General features: G+C 41.8%; 2 protein-coding genes and 1 long non-coding RNA gene across 4 annotated transcripts; 2 read left to right on the plus strand and 1 right to left on the minus strand.

The window, feature by feature from the left end:
* The first annotated feature begins 18 nt into the window (after positions 1 to 18).
* Positions 19 to 4,576, plus strand: BRIX1 (biogenesis of ribosomes BRX1). Its single transcript, XM_064403825.1, has 10 exons — positions 19 to 244; positions 807 to 918; positions 1,299 to 1,342; positions 1,997 to 2,067; positions 2,467 to 2,516; positions 2,607 to 2,680; positions 2,777 to 2,827; positions 3,119 to 3,220; positions 3,732 to 3,860; positions 4,183 to 4,576. Exons 1-10 carry the CDS (start codon positions 62 to 64, stop codon positions 4,450 to 4,452), a joined length of 1,086 nt encoding a protein of 361 aa, XP_064259895.1. The 5' UTR covers positions 19 to 61; the 3' UTR covers positions 4,453 to 4,576.
* A 2,479-nt stretch (positions 4,577 to 7,055) lies between these two features.
* Positions 7,056 to 19,775, plus strand: DNAJC21 (DnaJ heat shock protein family (Hsp40) member C21). 2 transcript variants are annotated; one of them, XM_064403821.1, is made up of 12 exons: positions 7,056 to 7,208; positions 7,346 to 7,439; positions 8,316 to 8,439; positions 9,338 to 9,460; positions 12,379 to 12,683; positions 14,331 to 14,482; positions 14,823 to 14,910; positions 15,150 to 15,308; positions 15,938 to 15,977; positions 17,547 to 17,734; positions 18,129 to 18,204; positions 19,223 to 19,775. In XM_064403821.1, exons 1-12 carry the CDS (start codon positions 7,112 to 7,114, stop codon positions 19,385 to 19,387), a joined length of 1,611 nt encoding a protein of 536 aa, XP_064259891.1. In that variant the 5' UTR covers positions 7,056 to 7,111; the 3' UTR covers positions 19,388 to 19,775. The 2 variants fall into 2 exon arrangements, with proteins under 2 accessions (XP_064259891.1, XP_064259892.1); XM_064403822.1 differs by having other exon boundaries at positions 18,132 to 18,204.
* Positions 9,421 to 14,379, minus strand: LOC135289942 (uncharacterized). The gene is made up of 3 exons (XR_010352673.1): positions 14,259 to 14,379; positions 11,322 to 11,417; positions 9,421 to 9,738 (listed from the first exon to the last, which is right to left on the minus strand). It is a non-coding gene; the product is annotated as an uncharacterized LOC135289942 (long non-coding RNA).
* Positions 19,776 to 19,923: the final 148 nt, after the last annotated feature.

Genomic DNA, 19,923 nt, shown 5'->3' on the forward strand with positions numbered 1-19,923 from the left:
CAGGAAATGCGAGCGCAGGAAGCGTGAGCGGCGCGGCGGAGCGGGCGGGCAGCAGCGCGGCATGGCCTGCGAGCGGATGGCGGCCAAGAGGAAGCGGGCAGCGCCGGCCGCGGGGAAGGCGAAACGCGCCAGGGGCGCAACGAGCGCGGCCGAGGCGGCGCCGGAGGGCGGCCCGAGGGAGAGCGGCCCGAGGGAGGGCGGCGGGCCGCCGCAGGAGTACCGCATCCCGCCGCCCGTGTCCCAGGTACCGCTCGGCCCGGCGCTCGCGGTGTCTGAGGGGACGCGGCCAAGCCGGGACAGAGTGGTTGATTCGTGGTCTTTTGTAATACCAGCACAAGCAAAAGGGAACGTGGCGGTGCGGTTTTTTTTTTTCCCTGCTCTATTTTTAGGAATCATACGGAGAAGGTTGGTTGTAAGAAGAAAGGCGAAGTACTGCGCGTAAACACAAAGATTTCGCAATACGCTTATGGACTGGAGAGGCTGGGCTGTGCTCTGGGGCTGCCCCGAGCCCATTTTGCAGGAAAATGAGCACGTGGCTTTCTAGTAGTTGTGTGGCAGTGCAGGGCTGTGCCTGGAGCACGCTGCGGATCGGGATGAGCACGGCTCCTGCTGTAAAAGCTGCTCTGTAGGGAAGTCTCCACTCCTGCGGAGAGCGTGGCTCTGCCTGCTTCGGCAGATAAAGGTTCTGGCTGTGTCTTTCTGTATTCACTGTGCAAACTTTTATTTTTGCTGTAACAGTGTTAAGGCCAGAAGCTTCCCACGTGACTGTTGTGTCTTTTTTCCTGACTGTTTTCTATTTTCCATAGGGCAAATGGAAAAACAAGGAGCGAGTGCTGATATTCTCCTCTCGTGGAATTAATTTCAGAACCAGACACCTAATGCAGGACTTAAGGACATTGATGCCTCACTCTAAAGCAGGTGGGGGTTGAACATCATTCCTAACTTATATTTTGAGAATACTTTTAAGCCAAAAGCCCTGTTCTTTATTTTTTTTTTTAGTGTGCTACAGAAGAGTTTTGATGAAACTTGTATCTTAAACAAACACCTTTTGAGCCAGCAAGTACAGCAATTTTTGTATTATAGTATTTTCTGGGAAGTGAATCCTATGCCATCAGTCCTGAACCTGCATAACTAGTTTTGTTGCTATGTTTACATATTCCATACTATGACAGAAGCAATTTGATAATTACCTTTTCATTTATAAACCAGTAAAATTTTTGTAAAAAACCTGACTGTTAAAATAATCTCTTGTATTAAGTTGGTTTTCCAGCCTTGTAAATGTTGTTTTTGTCTTCCAGATACTAAAATGGACCGTAAAGACCAGTTATTTGTAATCAATGAGGTAATTCAGGATTTACCTTGGTGCTTCTTTATTTTATTTTATTTTATTTTATTTTATTTTATTTTATTTTATTTTATTTTATTTTATTTTATTTTCTATGGAAAATCAGTATGAAAGGAAAAGGGGCAGCCAAGTTCAAAATGCTACTTCATAGGTGAAAATTATTGATACCCAAAAAGCAAAAAGTTAACTTTTGATTAATAAAGCTAGAATGAAACTTTTAATTAGATACAGATTTTCACTATGAAGAAATACAGCTTAACATGCTTTTCTGTGTAGGTGAGAAGTGTAGTGCAGCTTTTGCTTGGACAATACAGGACAAAAATATGCAGCCAGCCCAAATGTAGTAGGACATTTGATATTTCTGAATCTAGAACCTAATGTCTCGGCTCCTGCTCTTGTGTTTGTATCCTGGACAGCTTATCAGGTTGTTTGTAGCTTTAATGAGGTTATTACTCCTTGTAGTGAATATGTGAAAGTTAAAAAAGAAGCCAAACTAAAATTTGGGTATCAGTAGATGTCATTTAATAAGACAAGATCTTTGCTTTTGAACATGCATTTTGGAGAGGGGAAGATACTAGAGATGAACGTGGAAAGTTATCAAAAATGTCTTCAGGATGTTTGTAAGCTGCTAATTTGATGTGTCTTGTGTAGGTGTGTGAAATGAAAAACTGCAATAAGTGCATCTTTTTTGAAGCCAAAAAGAAACAGGATCTCTACATGTGGTAAGGAAATGTTATGTTTTGTTATATTTCTGTTTATAGCTGCAAATGTTTCAGTCCTAGCGGAAGTTTCCTACTGTAATAGTGAAGATGCATGAAATACTGCTGTTTAGTTAAATTTGTTCTAATATTGCACTTCTGTGGACAGTGCAAATTTACAATGCATGAACAGCTTTTGGAGACTCTTTCCAGAAGCGTTTTACAAAAATATTTAGAAAAAAAGTGTTTATGAGCATAAAGAAGTTATGTTTATGTTAAAGGAAGTCAGTACAGCTATACAACTACACAGAAACGACTTCATTGTGGGAATAACTGGTTGGGGTGTAGTTTGGAAATCCAGCATGTATTCTGGCTGCTGTTAACATTTTTCTTTCTCTCTTCCCCACCACTTGTCCTCTGAAGGCTTTCAAACACACCACAGGGACCATCTGCTAAATTCTTGGTGCAGAATGGTAAGCTGGTGGACATTATTGTGATTGTATTATTGCTGTTCTGTCCAAAACTTTTTCTGTAAGTAATAACTTTTTTTAAAATCACTTTAGTTCACACACTGGCTGAATTGAAGATGACAGGAAATTGCCTGAGGGGCTCAAGACCCCTTTTGTCTTTTGATCCAGTAAGTATAGGTTTTATTTCGTTTGGGTCTGTTCTTATTCTTTTTGCATGACTATTGCATTTAGCCTTGTATGTAAATTTTTTTTTTTTTCTGTAGATATTTGACCGGGAGCCACACTATGCCCTGCTAAAAGAATTGTTTATTCAGGTCAGTCTATAGTTCGAGTGTTTCTTCAATGGAGATGTGTTTTGGCAACATACTTAAGAATTGCAAGAGTTTTTTTTTTCAAGTAGCAGTTTTACACTTCTGAACTTCAAAAAGATCACAAAGGATTAGGATCATATTCTTAGCACAACTCAGACACTTATTTCTTAAGTTGTGGATTATGAAATGTAATCTTGGTTTGGGAACTTAGTAAATTAAAAGGAGTTTAAAGTGAACCATTTATGTTTGACCTCTTAAACTGCAGATGTTCAGAAACACTGCCTTTCATTACAGATATTTGGTACACCACAGTACCACCCCAAAAGCCAGCCTTTTGTTGATCATGTTTTCACCTTCACCGTCACTGATGAAAGGATCTGGTTTCGCAATTACCAGGTGAGTGGTCTCTCCTAGCTCTTCAAGAGGAGGTCAGTGGAGTAACTTCATATCAAATCCATTAAATAAAATAAGAATCATTATATGTCAGCCCCTAGTGCTTGCAGATTCAGTGTCCTGAAACGACAACCTTTTCCCACATCTCTGGTGAGATCTGGTTCACTGACCTTGCATTCATTAAGTTGTGATTCTGTGATGGATGTCTTGGTAGCAGGACATACTACCCAAGGCCTAAACTGTGCCTTAACCTAAACTGCTGCTTTGACCCAAAGTCATCTAGAGTTTACTTTCTGTAGAAGGAATTGACAACTACAGAGTACTCCAAAAGCTTGCTTGAATTTCAAAGAACTGCTTTATGTACAGAACTGCGTTTATACAAATCTACCTAATCAAGTACCTTATCTTGAATTTAAATTCAGTTGTGTATTACTGTATATATGCAAGGTCCCTGCAAGGTCATATGCTTTGATTCAGTCTGTGAGAAATTGAGAAAGTTTCCTTTTTATTGCAGATAATAGAAGAAGATGCATCTCTAGTAGAAATTGGGCCTCGTTTTGTCCTGAACCTCATAAAAATCTTCCAAGGTAGCTTTGGAGGACCAACTCTCTATGAAAATCCTCATTACCAGTCCCCAAATATGGTAAGCAGCTGTGTCTTTGTGTTCTCTATCATTTAGCAACTAATTTGAAAACCAGCCTGCAGTCAGTCTGTGCAAGAGCATCAAGTATGCCTTTCCCCATGACCTTTTGTAGTGCCCTAAACTGGTGACAGTTTGAGAGCAGAGTAGTTTTGTAATCATGAAGTGAATGCAGAAGTCATGCCACTGAAAAGATTATGTTACACTGAGGGTCTTGGCCATTAAGCAGAGAAATTAGCATTAAAGAAATTAGTTTCTTTAATACCAGATTTTTTCCATCGTGCTTATTTGAAACATGATGAAATCTAAATTCTTATTTTTATAGCATCGCCGGCTGGTAAGATTGTCAGTGGCGGCTAAGTTTAGAGAGAAGCAGCAAGTGAAAGAAGTGCAAAAGATAAAGAAAAAAGGGACTAAGGTCCTTGTTAAAGAAGATCCTACTGAAGTAGTCTTTGAAACTCCAGCTGAAGAGAAGCCAGTGGAAATACAGCTTGTGAAACCAGAGTCAAAGCCAATTGTTAAAGATAAGAAGAAGCTACGCAAAATTCAGAGGAAAAAGCAAAAAAAGCTATTCAGAACTGAAGGATCTGCGTAGATGTTACAAGGAATGAAATTTCATAAATATCAACCGAATATTGTAAATATTTGAATTTACACTGTAGGGACAAACATATCTGAACTTCAATTTTAAGTAAACAAAACATACATTTCTTTATAAAGATTGAGTTTGCATTCTTTTATTGTCTTCTGGGATTCTGAGTTTTCAGAAATAATGTGGCATCTCATTCAGCCTGGCCTTAAACATTTCCAGGGATTGGTCATCCAAAACTGCTCTGAACAACTTGGGGCTGTTTCTTTATTACACACAGAATACAGTTGGCAGTTCCTGACCTCCTGACCTGGTTCTTCCACTCACTAGTTCTGCACTCCCCCAGACTTTCTTGTGTTTCAAAGTCTTGCCCATGCCCTGTTTCTGTTTGATACCTCTGTTTCAATTTCAAGCATCTTAATGCTGAAAAGACACAATAGGCTGGAGAGGAAGCTGACCTGTTAAATTCTAAGTTTCATCCCACCCAGCAGGGTGAGGGAAATCCCATATAACTTCTGCAGCAAAGTGGTCTGTGTGCTGTATGATTGGAAAGAAAGACTGGTGGATATAGGCATGTGCTCAATTCACATAGTCTAATACATAAACATGGGTGAGTTGGAAAGGACCCCATCAGTATAATTGAGTCCAACTTAAGTCCTTGCAGAACTACATAACACTAAACCATATGACTAGGTCATCATACAGACCCTCTTTAACTCTTGACAGGCTTGGTGCCATGACCACTTCCCTGGGAACTGACTATCCTCTGTGTAAAGAACATTGGTGTCCAGCTGGAACTTTCCCAACACACTTGTTTAACCCCAGCTGGCAGCTCAGCCCCAGAGAGCTGCCTGCTCACTCCCTTGGTCGGGTGGGGAAGAGAACTGGGAAGGGTAGAAGTGAAAAGTTGTGAGCTGAGGTGAAGACTGTTTAGCAAAAAACAAAAGCAAAAGCCATGCACAGAAGCAAAACAAATAAATTTATCTACTATGTCCTGTGGCTAGTCAGGTATTCACCTGCCAGGAAAGCTGGGTTCCATCACATGTAACAGTGACTCAGGAAGACAAATGTGTCACTGAATGTTGCCCCCTTCTTCCTCCAGCTTTGTATGCTGAGCATGGTGCCATGTGTAGGATAGCCCTGCAGTCAGTTCTCGTGCGCCTCTCTGGTGGGTGGGGTGAGAAGCAAAAACAGCTGGGAGTCTGAGCACTGCTCAGCAATAATGCAAGCTTTTATATTACTATCAACACAACATTTGTGTTTTCAGCACAAATCCATAACACAGCTCCCTACCTGCTACTGTGATGAAAATTGACTCTATTCCAGCCAAAACCTCCTATGGCAAAGGTGTGTATTGGAAGGAGGTCCCCCCTCAGCCTCCTCCAAGCTGAACAAGCCATGTGTCCTCAGCTGCTGTGACCTCTCTCCATCTGCCCTCCTCCTGATAAACTCCACTAGCTTTATATCCTTATGTTGAGGTGACCCAAAACTGCCTCCAACACTTGAGGTTTTCCCAGTGCAGAGCAGAGTGGGACAATCCCCTCCCTTGCCCGGCTGTTGATGCTGTGCCTGATGCCCCCACAACAGGGCTGGCTCTCCTGGCTGCCAGGGCACTGCTGGCTCGTGTTCAACCTGCCATGTTTGGATTAAACACGGAGATTAGGACCTCCAGATTTTACTGTGAGATCAGGGCCTTCAGATCTTGCTGTCTGATCCAAAGCTCAGTTTGTGTAGTGCCCACTGATACACCCATGACCTAGAGAAGGAAAACTACTCGGACCAACCCAAAATTCTCTGAAGAGTATAGGTATTAAAAAAAGCTACCTTGAGAATGTGCGCTGTGCTAGCTGTTCCTCTGAGCTCCTGCACACCCACAGGAATCAGAAATATCAATTTCAGAAATAATGTGGCCAGCAGGCCTAGGGAAGCTATTCTTCCCCTGTGCTCAGCACTAGTGCAGTCACACCTTGAGCCCTGTGTTCAGTTCTGAGCTCCTCAGTTCGGGAAGGACTTTGAGGTGCTGGAGCAAATTCAGAAAACGGAAACCAAGCTGTGAAGCACAACAAAACCTGGAGCACAGGTCAGAAGAGAAGCAGGGATACTTACCCTGGAAATGAGGAGCCTCAGCGGAGACTTCATTGCCCTCTTCAGCTCCCTGAAAGGAAAGGGTGGCCAGGTTGGGGTCAGACTTTTCTCTGAGGCAACTGGCAGTAGGACAAGAGGACACAGCCTTAAGCTGTGCCAGGGAACGTTAACGCTGGACATTAGGAGTAATTTCTTCACAGAAAGGGTGACATGGGCTGCCCAGGGAGGGGGGAATCACCGGTCCTGGAGGTGTTCAAGAAAACCCTGTGGTTGACGCGGTGGTGTCGGGTCACAGGCGGACTCGATGATCTCGGAGATCTTTTCCACGCTCACTGATTCCGTGAATTCCAGCACCAGGTATCCGGTTACTCTGAAACCGCGTGATTGCGGCCGCGGGCGGGGGACCAGCGCTCCCAACGCGCCGCCGGCAGCCGGGCGACGCCGCGCCGCGCCGCAGCTCGCTCCGTCCGTCCGTCCCTCCCTCCCTCGCTCCTCCCCTGCCGGCCTCGCCCCTCCCGGCGGGGGCGGCGGTGCCCTGTGTCCCGGTATCCCCGCCCCGCCGGCCGCCGCCGCCATCGCCATGAAGTGCCACTACGAGGTGCTGGGCGTGAGGCGCGACGCCGCCGAGGAGGAGCTGAAGCGGGCGTACCGCCGGCTGGCGCTGCGCTGGCACCCGGGTACGGCCCGGGCCCGGCCCCGGCCCCGCGCGGCGCGGGGGCAGCGCTGTCGCCTGGCTCGGGGCCGGGGCCGGCGGGGCGGCTGCTGCCGCCGAGCCTGGCCGCCGCTGACACGGTTTCGTTAAATTGTCCTGCAGATAAAAACCTCGAGAACGCGGAGGAGGCAGCGGAGCAGTTCAAGTTGATCCAGGCGGCGTACGACGTGCTCAGCGACCCACAGGAACGGGCCTGGTGAGCGGCGCTTGGCCTGGCACATGCTTTATTAGCCCCGGCCGTGCCAGGACTTGTCCCGCGCTGCTCCTGGGCCTCGCTGCGGGCAGCCGTGGGCAGGGGCAGCCGTGGGCAGCGGCAGCCGACTGGTTTTGGGCTTTGCAAGAGTTAGAGCCGAGCAGGAGGGGCACAGCTCCGCACCCTCAGCTTCCTCGTGGTGTGCGGGGCCGAAGGCGTGCTGGGCCCCGAGCAGCGCCCTGCGAGCGGCCGGGCTTGGCCTGCTTCCTCCTCCCCGAGCGCCGGGCGGCTTTTCACGGCAGCTCTGGGCAGCCCTCAGGCCCTGGGTAGTGCGTACAGGTGTTCAGTTCTAATTTGAAATATACACATACACATCTCTAAGGGATCGCTATTCTAAATGTTCTGTGTAGCTTGTTTTTCACGTGGGCTGAAGCATCTACCAGCTTACAGAGCCAAACCCACCTCTCCTGAGTTTGTCCTCCTTGAAAATACGGGACTGTATTCCAGTTTTTATGTACTTATGTATGATTTGGGGTTTTTTTGAGTGCATGCAAGTATTGGGTGATTTAAATAATGCCCTGCCCCTTTCTGGAAGTTTGGTGAGGCATCTCAAATGTGATTGATTGGTAGCTGGCTCTTGAGGAATTACTGCTATAGATATTGCAGATAAAATAGCTATAGTAAGTAAAATAAAGGTCGAGAGGGAATATCTATACTGGGTCTGTCATGCTTCTTCTCTTTGAAGTCTTTGGATATGAGAGATAAATTGTGGACAGTGGGTTAAGCTATACAGTGATGTGATAGGTGTACTGTGTTAGTTTATCAGCACTGAGGGGTGTTCTGTGTCTCTACATCCTTGATGCTGTGAATTTTTTCCAGGTATGATAATCACAGGGAGGCTCTGCTGAAAGGGGGAGTTGATGGAGACTATCAAGATGATAGCTTGGATCTGCTGCACTACTTCACTGTTAGCTGTTACTCTGGATATGGGGATGATGAAAAGGTGAGGAATCAATTAATCTTTAATCAGCTTAAGTTTCAATGTTAGCATTTGTTTTGTGCTAAAGTTATACGTAGAATTGTTAGCGTAGCTTATGCAAATCCAAGACAAAACTTAACCTGGATGTTTAAGGAGGCTTTAATTCTTGCATATTGTCCAGCAGTTAATTAATCAAAATGTCCAACTATGCTGTACAACTACAGATGTGTGTATATTATTTTTTTATTTATATAGTGAAGCATTCCAGGCTTTTGCAATACCACGTGTTTATTTAGAAATACCTTTATCAAGGTATTTCATGCTGAAAACTACAGAAAAACAATGTAACAATAGCCTTTGGGGGAAGGTGTGCTTACTATAATTGAATTCCCTATTGGATTTTTGAATTTCCTATTTGATTTTAAAATACTCATAATATTTAATGTACTGAAAAGCTCCAGGTAATTAGAAAAACATCCACCAGAGGAAATACTTACCTGTCCTTCTGTTATTGTACTAGTAGTCAGTGAGTAACATATTAATTTAGAAAAATATAGGATATTTAATAGTGAATTTTGTGTCTGGAATATCCACAAAACTTGATCCTGCGTAATTAGAAACTTATCACTATTTCCAGCATATGGAAACTTCCTTTTAAAATTGGTGTTTAACTACACGTGTGAGAGAGACAGAGACAGTGTGAGGAAGGTGGAAATAAAAGGCATGAGAGATAGTGGAACTTTGTTGAGAAGGGTCTTGTACCTCAAGCAGGTGCTTACAAGGCCTTTATCCTGGTTTTGAGTTGCTCTTGCAGTGTAGCATTGTTTCTCTAAAATACACTGCACCTGAGCATTTGTACATCTGTTATTGAGCCACGCAAAAGATTTATTTATTTGTTTTCTTGTTTGTTTGTTTGTTTCAGGGATTCTTTACAGTCTATCGACAAGTTTTTGAGAAGATTGCAAAGGAAGAGTTGGAATATATGACGCAGGAAGATATTGAAGAATTCCCTATGTTTGGATATTCCCATAGTGACTATGATACGGTAAGGGCAAGTGTAAAACTGAACTGCATTACTTTGTCTTGAAGGAGGGGTGCCTGCGGGTCTCTGAGGTGAATACCATGCATCTGTGGTTATTTTCTACTATTGTAGACCATTACTGCAGAGGAAGTGCTTGTGGTCTGATTCATATTTATGTGAATTAAAATTGATGCTTCCTGTTGGACTGTAGTATTAGCCAGGCCTGCTGGGTGAGTTGTCAGATGATGCTTCACAGGGCCAACCATCAATTATGCCAATGGAACTTAAGTTTAGTGAAAGACCTATAAAGCAAAAGAATGGATGTTTTCCTTGCTTTCTGATGAGAGTAATTTACCAGTGCTTAACACAACTTACATTACAGACAGGGCTACTGAGCTATTTTTTTTTCCTGTAACGTGTAGTATCTTGCCTCAAACAGGAAAACTGCACAGCACTTAGTGTGTAGCACAGCCTTTAGAAAGTAGACGTGATGTTGACTGGCAGTGTGAGCTGCCATTATGATTACATTGTCGTTTGCAATTAGCTTGTAGTCAGATTTTATTCAGAAAAAATTGCATGCTTTCCTCCGTGAAGAAAGAAAAGAAAGTGTATGGGTACTTGTATTACTTGAATTCTTGTCATCTGGTTTGCCAACTGTTTGTTATAATCTATCAGACTTAGGGTTTTTTTTAAGGTTACCAATAATTCTGTGTTGAAATTAAATAATGAGGTGATAACACTTTTGCTAGGGAATAACTGCACAATATGAAGTGCACTTAAATGTTGCTTCTAGTGTAGTACTTCTCCCTGTCACTTCCTCTGTATGGCTAATTATTTATGAAATTTGAATAGATTCATACTTTAAAAGTTAATAGATTCAGTGGTACAAAATTTGGCTGGAATTGGAAACAAAAGTTACAAATCAAACTTCTTAAGAAGTTCCAGAAAGGGTGTTTAGACGCGGGGAGAAGTTACAGGATGGCTTAACAAATGGAAATATTTCCCAGGGAGAATACGTAGTATCTCTGGACCGGCTAAATTATGTCTTTTAATATGATTATCTTGAAACATCTTTAGAAAACTGCTTGTTTTGAGGCCATGGGACAGATACGACTATAGACTCAAAATAGCTTTAATGCTTATGTCAGTTAATAATTGCAAAAAGGACTGGAATTCTGATACAACGTGCTTTGATGTCTGCCTAGCTCACACTCTTCTGACAGTGGAGTGCTCACTTTTTTCCCCCCTAGGGATTCATAGGGTATTTTATAGGAAATAGCTTTTGTTAAGTAGAAAGGTAATTTTCCCTGTTGTCTTATATTCAGACAAACTGGCAGAGGATTCCAGCATTGCAGTGCTCACTTCTCTATGCAGTAGGAATATAATGGGAGAAGAGTTTTAGAAGAGAGCTACAAAAACTGCACAAAGGCTTTAAAATCTGTGATGTGAATGCTCTCTGGTTTGGTCTACTTTATGAATTCACAAGAAGCATGAGAGGCAGCTTGATCAGAGCCAGGCAGCCAGGAAAGATATTCTTAAGGCCATGAGTTTACAGGCATTCATGGGAAGAGCAGACATGCTGGTCAAAAAAAGTGATCAGCTCCAGGTATGAGTAGGAGGCAAAACAAAATCCACCTGGGAGTTCAGTGAGCTGCTGGTGAGCACCAGACATGTGCAGGTTGTTAAGGCAGCTGCTGAGAATGGGGAGAGTCCCACCTTATACATCTAGTGAAGGGGAGGATGATCCCTGTCATGAGTTGATGGGTGTGCATCCTTTTGCACAGAAGTATCTTCTTCTGAATCAGAAATCTGAGGTAGGTGGTCTAATATTACTTAGGTTATTGGTTATTTTTTGTGATAGCAGAGAAAAACTGTAGTGACTTACCTGCCAGAAGCCACAGCCATGAACTTCACATGTAGACAGGCTGCTGGAAGTTATTGTTGAGTTTTTCCTGTGAATAACAATTGATAGTTGTAGTTCCTGTGAATAAAAATGACAGAAGAAGAAGAGGACTCACTAGAAGAAAACATTAAACCATGAGGTTAAATGCTTCTATGAGGTATCCCAAAATATGAGCAGTTGGGCATATAGAAGTGAGTGGTAAAAAGGAAAATTGATGAGGCAAGTAGTGTAAGAAGGGACCTTAGGTATATCTTGATTGCTGAATATACAGAATGCAGAAGGACAATAATTATTTGGACAGAAATAAAGAACAAACACAAAGTCATTATGATGCCATGTTGTTAGTCCAGCATTTACACACGAGTAGTAAAAGGGAGGAGAATAAGTAATGATCACTCTTTATTTTAATGTGAAAGCTAGGGGCATAATTTTGGCCTACAGTCATGTAGTTTGCTAACAAAACAGCAGTAAATGTTTCTTCCCATAGTCATGTCTTAAACTGTGCAAGTCACAGCTCCTTGCTGTTGTATCATTGAGGGCTATTAATTTCTGTCTTAATCAGGAAGCAGAGAGAATATACAAGGAAGAAATAGCATTATGTATTTGTTTTTCTGCTTTTTTTATGCTGTGCAAATATGTGGCAGACTTCTGGTGTGGTTTAATGTGGAGTGTGTGTTTAGTGTTCGTAGGTAAGTACCAGCTTGCAGGCAGCATGTGTGATTCTGATTGTGCTTTTCAGTTTGACAGGAGAAATACAGCACAGCTAAGTAACTGGACACTAGGATCAGCATGATCCAGTCCTGCAGGGGGATATTTTTAGAAGTTGCAGTTTGTACTAGTTTAGATCAGGTTGTTGAATTGATGTGCTTTGAAACTTCAAGGATGATGTTAGAAATTTCTGTAAATCTTCATTGCTCTGAGGCAAAACTGTGGCCTTTATAGAAGTTCAGAAAAAAACTGTTACAAAAGCTCTGAATTATTTCTCTGTTTTTTTCTGTCCTTTCTCAACAAGTGACTTCGTTTTGTTTTTTTCTTATAGGTAGTCCACCCTTTCTATGCATATTGGCAGAGTTTCTGTACTCAGAAAAACTTTGCTTGGAAAGAAGAGTATGACACACGACAAGCCTCAAACCGCTGGGAGAAACGAGCTATGGAAAAAGAGAATAAGAAAACAAGAGAGAAAGCAAGGAAAGAGAGGAATGAACTGATCCGTCAGCTAGTTGCCTTTATTCGTAAAAGGGATAAAAGAGTACAGGCCCACAGAAAACTTGTAGAAGAACAAAATGCAGAAAAAACTAGGAAAGCAGAGGAATTTCGGAGGCAACAGAAGCTAAAACAAGCCAAGTATGTACATGTGGAACAAATTTTTTTTTTTGTTAACTTGAGGAAATTATTCATGAGGATACAATTAGATTCTAATAGTAGCTCCGCTTGCTCTTTTAAACATCCTTGAAAATTTTAGGTACTAAGTTTGGTCTCAAGTCTAAGCTTTTTAAAACTCAGGTTTCTGCATTGTACTGACTTGTAGAGATCCAGGATAACTGGGGAATGGTTATCTGGGTGAGTAACTGGTGGTAATAGTACAGAACCCAGTGTGCTTTTATTTAGCTGGGGAAATAAAATTTAATAGTTATCTATTTGCCTTTAAAGAAAAAAAATGTAAGTTGTAGAATAAGGGAGAACAACCTGGACTTAGATCACCTTTGTCTGCCTTTCTCCTCTTTCTTCTCAGCACCTGCTGAGAAGAAAGAGGAGATAATGAGCTTAGCTTTGTCTTCCCTCTTAATTCTTTGGAAAGGACCCTTTCCTTGGAATAAATGCAGGGTCAAAGTTTGGCTTTTTTGCCAAAATAGGAAGAGGTGGTCTCCCGACTATAGCCACAATTTATTCAACTGGAACAACTGTTAGGCTGCACATATGAGGGAGGAACTTAAATTCTTATTAAGAGTGCACTTGCAAAATAATGACATATGGATTAAAATTATGTAATAACATAAATGGAGTATATTATGTACTGTTTTTCTATATATACATATATACTTTAACCCTTTTGTGACAATAAAGCAGGGTTATGCATTTACTGACAAGTGGCTTGATATTCTGAGGTCAGAAGCCAGCTGGAGCAAAATTCAACTGTTCTGTGATGCCATATTTGGTAAATTGGGGCACACTTAAATTGGGAAAACTGAGATGGTACATTCCCGTAGCACACAGTCAAGGAGTAATGTGCTTGTGGATTTTGTTCTGTATTTTTTGTGAGTTTGTGTGGCATTCACATTCTCTGAACAGAGAGACATAATTCTCTCTCTCAGATTCTTTTCCTAGAAAAACACAGAGAGAAGAAGAGAAAAACAATTCTTATCTCTACTTGCTGCTCCTGTTGTTTTGCACATGTAGAATGTGTTAAGAAGATTGTTTACCTGAAGTGATTTGTCAGTTGAATTCCACTGAAGATTGTTTTATTTCCTTGGCCAATTGAAAAAAGCTGTGTCCTGACTGTCAGGAGACAGTCACAAGTTTTCTTTAGTATTCTTTGTAGTATAGTTACAATATAATATAATGTAATATAATATAGTTTCTTAAAGCAATTGTTCAGACTTCTGAATCAATAAAGTCAGATACCAATAATTCCCTTCATCAGGGGTGCCCTGTTTTACTATAAGTTTGGATCTTAGAGTAGGATGGAGATGACTTCCTTGCTGTCAGCTTCATGCTGACCATGCTGCACAGCATGTTCTGCCTGAAATTCAACCAGGACCCACCTATGTTAATATCTCTGCTTGCAGTGCAGAGGTGCCCATTGACATCACAAATTAACTCGGATTGCTCAGATTTCCAATTGTTTGCTCCATTCTAATATGTTCAGGACTTTCCTCCTGAGATGCCCAAGAAGAACAGTTACCTTTAAGTAGAAGTTACCTTTCAGTAACATTGTTCTTGTAGTTCCCATCTGAGGGACACAGTGTAGAAGTTACTGTATTCTGCTTGCAGGCTTGCTGAGCAGTACAAAGAGCAGAGCTGGATAACTATGTCAGATTTGGAGAGAGAGCTGCAAGAGATGGAGGCACAATATGAAAAGGAATTTGGAGATGGATCAGGTGGTGAAGATGAATTAGAAGAACAGGAGACAAAAAGCATTGAAGGTATGGTGTGTGTGGAGGTGATATATACTGGGTCACTGCAGTATGAGTGTGGCTCACTTACAGCCTCAGATTCACAGTTCTGACTATAATGCAACTCACTCCCTCCCTCTGAGGATGCTGGGCTAGAGTCTGTCCCTCTTGGTGTTTTCCTCTGAACAAGCTTCAGCTGTTAATTTGTACCAATGTCTGATTTGGTGAGGTGATCTTGAGCTGTTTGTGTGTCAGTAGTACTGGAGAAATTGAATGTCAGTGCTGTGACTATTTTCTGGGTCTTAAAGAGCATCTTGTTCAGAAATTGTTCATCTGACTTTGTCTCTCTGATCTCTGTTGATCTCTTCAGACAAACTGAATGATGAAATTGAAGAAGCTGAACTTGTTGATGGTCTGTACTGCCCTGCTTGTGACAAATTCTTAAAAACTGAGAAAGCGTAAGTATTTGTGGTTGGGGATTTGGGGGTGGAGGTGTTGGGTTTTAAGTAATTTAAAACTGCATTTTAGAGAATATTTAACTTTACATAGTGATGAGTGTTGTCTTTCCAATAAAGACATTGTCAGTGCAGAATTTTCCATACTTAGTAGTGCTGGATAATAGACCTGTTGTTAATTTATATGTAAATATAACTGTATTTGCTCAGAGCAACCTGCAGTAACAATCTGGTCTTCACAGCATGAAGAATCACGAAAAATCAAAGAAGCATCGAGAGATGGTATCACTGTTACGACAGCAATTGGAAGAGGAGGAAGGGAAATTTCCTGTGTCTTCGGATGATGCAGATGGAATACAGACCAAAGAGGAGGAGGAAGCAGAAGACATACCCAAACAGAAGTACTTCAAATTGTTTTTCATTTTATCATGACTCATGAATTACTAAGTCTTAGTGGCCTTCAGAGGGAGCTCCTGATGATTTGCCACTGCATTGCTCTCAGTATTGTGCAATTTGAAATACTTCTTAGCATCAGAGTTCCAGTAAAACACATGCCTTTGCGTGACTACATTCAAGTGCCATAAAACAACAGACTAATGTTTTCTCTGCTGCCTGAAGTTATATGTTAAGGAAAAGAAGGGTTTGTTATTTTTCAAGCAGAGGGACTTCCACAGAGCTAGTGCTTATTGATTTGGTACTTACTGTCAATTGATTGCTGGCATAAATAGAAAATGAGTGTGTTCAAAATCAGAATTGTTACACAACTTAATTTTCTAAACAGCCAGAGCATAATCCCAACTACATCACTAGTATATTTGGGTTCAGTCTGAGCAGAACAAATGTTTTACTAAATGCAGTGAGTAGTTTGGGAGACCTGTTTTATTTCTGGCATGAGCAACTTTCTTTTTGTGGCTACCTAATACTGTGTTAAGAGGATAAGGAAAAGTATAGCTTGATAATATTTTTAGAAATACCACTAGGTTTTGGGAGTTTTCTGTAAAAAAAGGTAATTTTAAAATTATTTTTACAGACTCTCAAAGAAACAAAGGAGGAAGCAGAAAACAATGAAGGTAGGTAATCATAATCCTGCTCTGGAAACTTTACAACCCAGTTTTCTTAAGTAGCCAAAAACTGGCATGTAGTTTCTGACAAATTATTTCTCTGTCCTGCAAAATAGGAGAACTTGAAATTCCACAGAATTTGAAAACTATTTTAAAATATTTTTAATATTTTTTGCCACCAGCATAACTTGAGTGAGAGGCCTCACTTTGTTCTGTTAGTGCAGATGTTAATATGTGGTGGTGACTCTGAAAAGGCTGTAGTCTGAAGTATAAGAAAAACAGATGGAAATGGGCAGATAGGGAGAATGCAAGGAATTGATCAGTAAGACCAATAGTGTCCTTGGTGCATTAAGAGCTCAGTTTGCTGGTCACTTCTGGCTTTAGTTGTAGGACTTTGTATAATGCATTGGCTTTTAATCTCTAATTTAGAGAGGGTCAAAAAGACTGCCACAGTATTGGTTTCCTGCTGGCACTCTAGCTGTTGGAATGAACACATCAATTCCACCTTTCTCTTGAACTGCAAACAAAAGTAACACTAATCTGTTGTACTCCAGGATCTGAGTCTGTGTGTGATATCACAGATCTGAGCTGACATCAGCAGGTGAAATTCACCAAGAGCAAGCTGTTTCAGGCTTGAGTGGCAGGGGTGTCATAGTCAGCATGCTCCTCTGTCTGCCTTCCTCAAACTTCATCCTTTTCAAGTACTAACTCCTCAGGCCTAGCCTTGTTCCAGTGCACTGTCTGTACCAGGTCATGCCTCTTCCATGCTTTCCCCTCTAATTTCCTATTCTTTGTTCACCTTTTCTGCCCTCTCCCACTCCATCATTATGTCTTGTTCTTAAGAAACTCCTCTGACTCTTTCAAGGAGCTGTAGCTTCCTGGCTCCACATTGGCTGGTCCAGTTGCATATCCGAGTATTGGCTGGACCTTTATGTTTCTGTGCAGGCCATGAGGCTTCAGTTAACTCTTTCCTCCTCTGTTTGAGACCAGAAGGCCTGATCTCACTGCAGAGGTGGCACATAGTCACCATGGCTCTGTTCCATCAGTTTGCTACAGCCTGGACAGTAGGTGCCACTCTTGCATTGCTCGAGCTACAGTCTTGTGCTGGGAAATCCTCACCTTCATCATTTGCCAAGCATTGTGGAGTACTGGGAATCTCTGTGGGTTTTATCTTCATTTTGTGAAGTTAGAATTAGCCAAGTTTTTTTTTCAGGTAGCTAAGACTGTGCACTTTGCAAAGTTATAAGCCAAGCCACTACCTGTGAAATAAGAAATGGTAGTCAGAACAGGATGAACCCTGTGTGCAATTGAAAGCTACCTTCATTCTCCTCTTCTGTAGTTTCAGAGGCTGTTTTATTGGTGTTTCTTCCCTTCACCACAGGTGGCCTCATCTTTCAAAACAGGAGAACTAAGGTTTTACATGTTACAGTCTCACTGAAAACACACAGTAAAATTAAGAGGGTCCATGGCTTTCTCTCCTCCCAACCCACCCATGTTTGAGGTAAATGAGTATGATACTATAAACATAGTCACTAACGAACTGAAAGTATTGAACTTGGATTTTTTTTGTTTGGACAGAGTTATGAGGACTCTTTTGATCAAAGTGCTGACGAAGAAACAGTTGAACAGAAGGAAGTGCCCAGCACGGAGAAGGACAGTGGCTCAACAGAGGAGTTAAATGATGGCCAAAGATGTGCTGTGTCGGAGGACACGGGCATTACGGATGATGTCAGCCAAGAGAATGAAACAAAAAGTGAAGCAAAAAGGTGTGTTGGGTTGCAACATTGCAGTCGCCGTGTCATTCTGTGTCATGTTTGATACTGTCAGACAAGGATAGATTTACTCTCAAATGTGGACTCTGGGGGCTGCTCACCAAAACTGGTTTGAATAAGTATGATACTCAACAAAGCGTGTAGGAACTTCTCTGGAAGTGGTATTTGACTGCAGATTGCTGCCATATCACTTCTCAGGAACTGATTCAACATTCTGAGATTAACAATTGACTGTATAAATTTTATTTTTTTTTTTCTGGAGACACATTTTGTTGTATAAAGCAAGAACAGGGGAAAGCAGCAGAGACATTGAAAACTGAAAAACATCAGAAGCTTGCAAATGCTAAATGTTCCTGTGCACTGATTTTGGTTCCTCTTTGTCTGTTAGCAGCACTAAGCCTAAAGGCAAAAAGGCCAAGGAAGCAAAAAAGTCTGCCAAGGTGTCTTCAGAGAGCTCAACAGTGGTATGTCAACTTACTTATGCTATTTAAAATAGAATCATAGGTTGGAAGGGACCTTAAAGTGTAGTTTGTAGACCACATTGCTGAAAGCCCCATCCAACCTGGCCTTGGGCACTTCCCAGGGATGCGGCATCCACAATTTCTCTATGCCAATGCCTTATCACACTTAAAGTTCAGAATTTCTTCATAATGTGTAATCTAGATCTGCCCTCTGTCAGTTTAAGACCATTGCCTGTTGTCCTGTCACTCTGCCTATATAAGAAGTCACTCTCCCTCCTTTATGTTAACCCCTTTAAGGCATGGGAAGGCTGCATTGAGTTCTCCCTGGAGCCTTCTCTTCATCTTTCTCAGCCTGTCTTTACAGGAGAGCTAAAAGAGGGGGGTCACATAACTACAAAGAAGGCTGTTTTTGGTCACCTCCAGTCCACCAATTCTGCCTCTGCAATTTTGATTTGAAGAACTGAAACTTCAGCTCTTGTCCTCACAGAGAAATGCAGGACTCAGCTTCATTTCTAGGGGAGTTGGTGAAGTTCTATGTGCAAGGCAGTTCAAATAAATTAAACAGCTGGGGACAGAGGTGTTGTCACCCAGCAGGTGACAGACATCTTTCTCAATATTGATGTTTGCATCTTTCTCAATATTGATGCTTGCCAGAGAACAAAACTCTGTAGTAACTACAGCTAAGACATATTAAATTCACTGCATCTCTGAGCCCCTGACCTGTATGGTCAGGTGAGATAAAAACTATCCTTTACTTTGAATTAGATTTGCAAGGCTTCCATTCTTGATTTTACTTAAAGCCCTTTGAAATATCATGAAGTGGTATTTGCAAGTATTTTTTTAAAAATAAGTGTTTAATTGTTAATGAATAATGAAATATTGATGATAGAAACAAACAGCTTATGCCTGCTTCATTGCCAGGGAGAAACTGTGTGCAAGAAATTGGTATATTGCACTGATGACATACTTAATACGAATGTGAAGCATTCTGGTTTGTATTTTTTTTTTTTCCTTATTGTAGAGTGAAGTTCCTATCCACTGTGTAACCTGCAACTGTGCATTTCCATCCCGAAATAAATTGTTTGAACACCTGAAAGTCACAGGACATGCAAGAGCAACCACAGCACTGACTGTAAATGGAGCTGTGAACACCAAAAACAAAAAAGAGAAACGTAAAAACAGATAGAACTTTGCTATAGCGACAGTCTTCAGAATTGTACATTAACACTCTCACAGAACTGAAACATGCACACTGCCTGTGTCTGGAGTTAAACAAAGAAGGCAAGTACCAATGTAAGAAAAAAATGAAGATGCACAAAAGGAGTACTATCTTGTGGAAGACTCTGTGCTTTCTTCTGTTCTTAAAAGCCTTCCTTTAGTCATAGAATGGTTTGGTGTCATGGCACAGGTGTGTGTTCCTTCCACCAAGCCACCTTGTCTAAAGCCCTGTACCCCGAGCAGCTTTCACACCATAGATGGGGAAATAGTAACTCAAAGCTGTTCACCCTGTGTTTCTGTAGAACCTGCATGGATTATTTCCACACAGAGGAAATAATAAATTATTTTGACATGTGTGCTGTTGATTTTCTTTTGAGAAAAGCTCAGGTGAGTAGCCAGTAGCAGGGCATGTGCTGTGTTGGTGAGAAATGGTGCTAAGAACACCCAGGTCATGGATTTGATCCCTCTATGGGCCATCCACTTAAGAGCTGGGCTTGATGATCC

Source organism: Passer domesticus, chromosome Z (genome assembly GCF_036417665.1).
Source record: "Passer domesticus isolate bPasDom1 chromosome Z, bPasDom1.hap1, whole genome shotgun sequence".
Taxonomy (NCBI): domain Eukaryota; kingdom Metazoa; phylum Chordata; class Aves; order Passeriformes; family Passeridae; genus Passer; species Passer domesticus.

Excerpts from the sequence above, each read along its gene's own strand:
- BRIX1 (XM_064403825.1), top strand. The coding sequence starts at position 62 with ATGGCCTGCGAGCGGATGGCGGCCAAGAGGAAGCGGGCAGCGCCGGCC. Across the intron at positions 2,681-2,776 it reads CCCTTTTGTCTTTTGATCCA|ATATTTGACCGGGAGCCACA; the intron begins GTAAGTATAGGT and ends TTTTTTCTGTAG. Across the intron at positions 3,861-4,182 it reads ATTACCAGTCCCCAAATATG|CATCGCCGGCTGGTAAGATT; the intron begins GTAAGCAGCTGT and ends TTATTTTTATAG.
- DNAJC21 (XM_064403821.1), top strand. The coding sequence starts at position 7,112 with ATGAAGTGCCACTACGAGGTGCTGGGCGTGAGGCGCGACGCCGCCGAG. Across the intron at positions 17,735-18,128 it reads ACAAAAAGTGAAGCAAAAAG|CAGCACTAAGCCTAAAGGCA; the intron begins GTGTGTTGGGTT and ends TTTGTCTGTTAG. Across the intron at positions 18,205-19,222 it reads CTTCAGAGAGCTCAACAGTG|AGTGAAGTTCCTATCCACTG; the intron begins GTATGTCAACTT and ends TCCTTATTGTAG.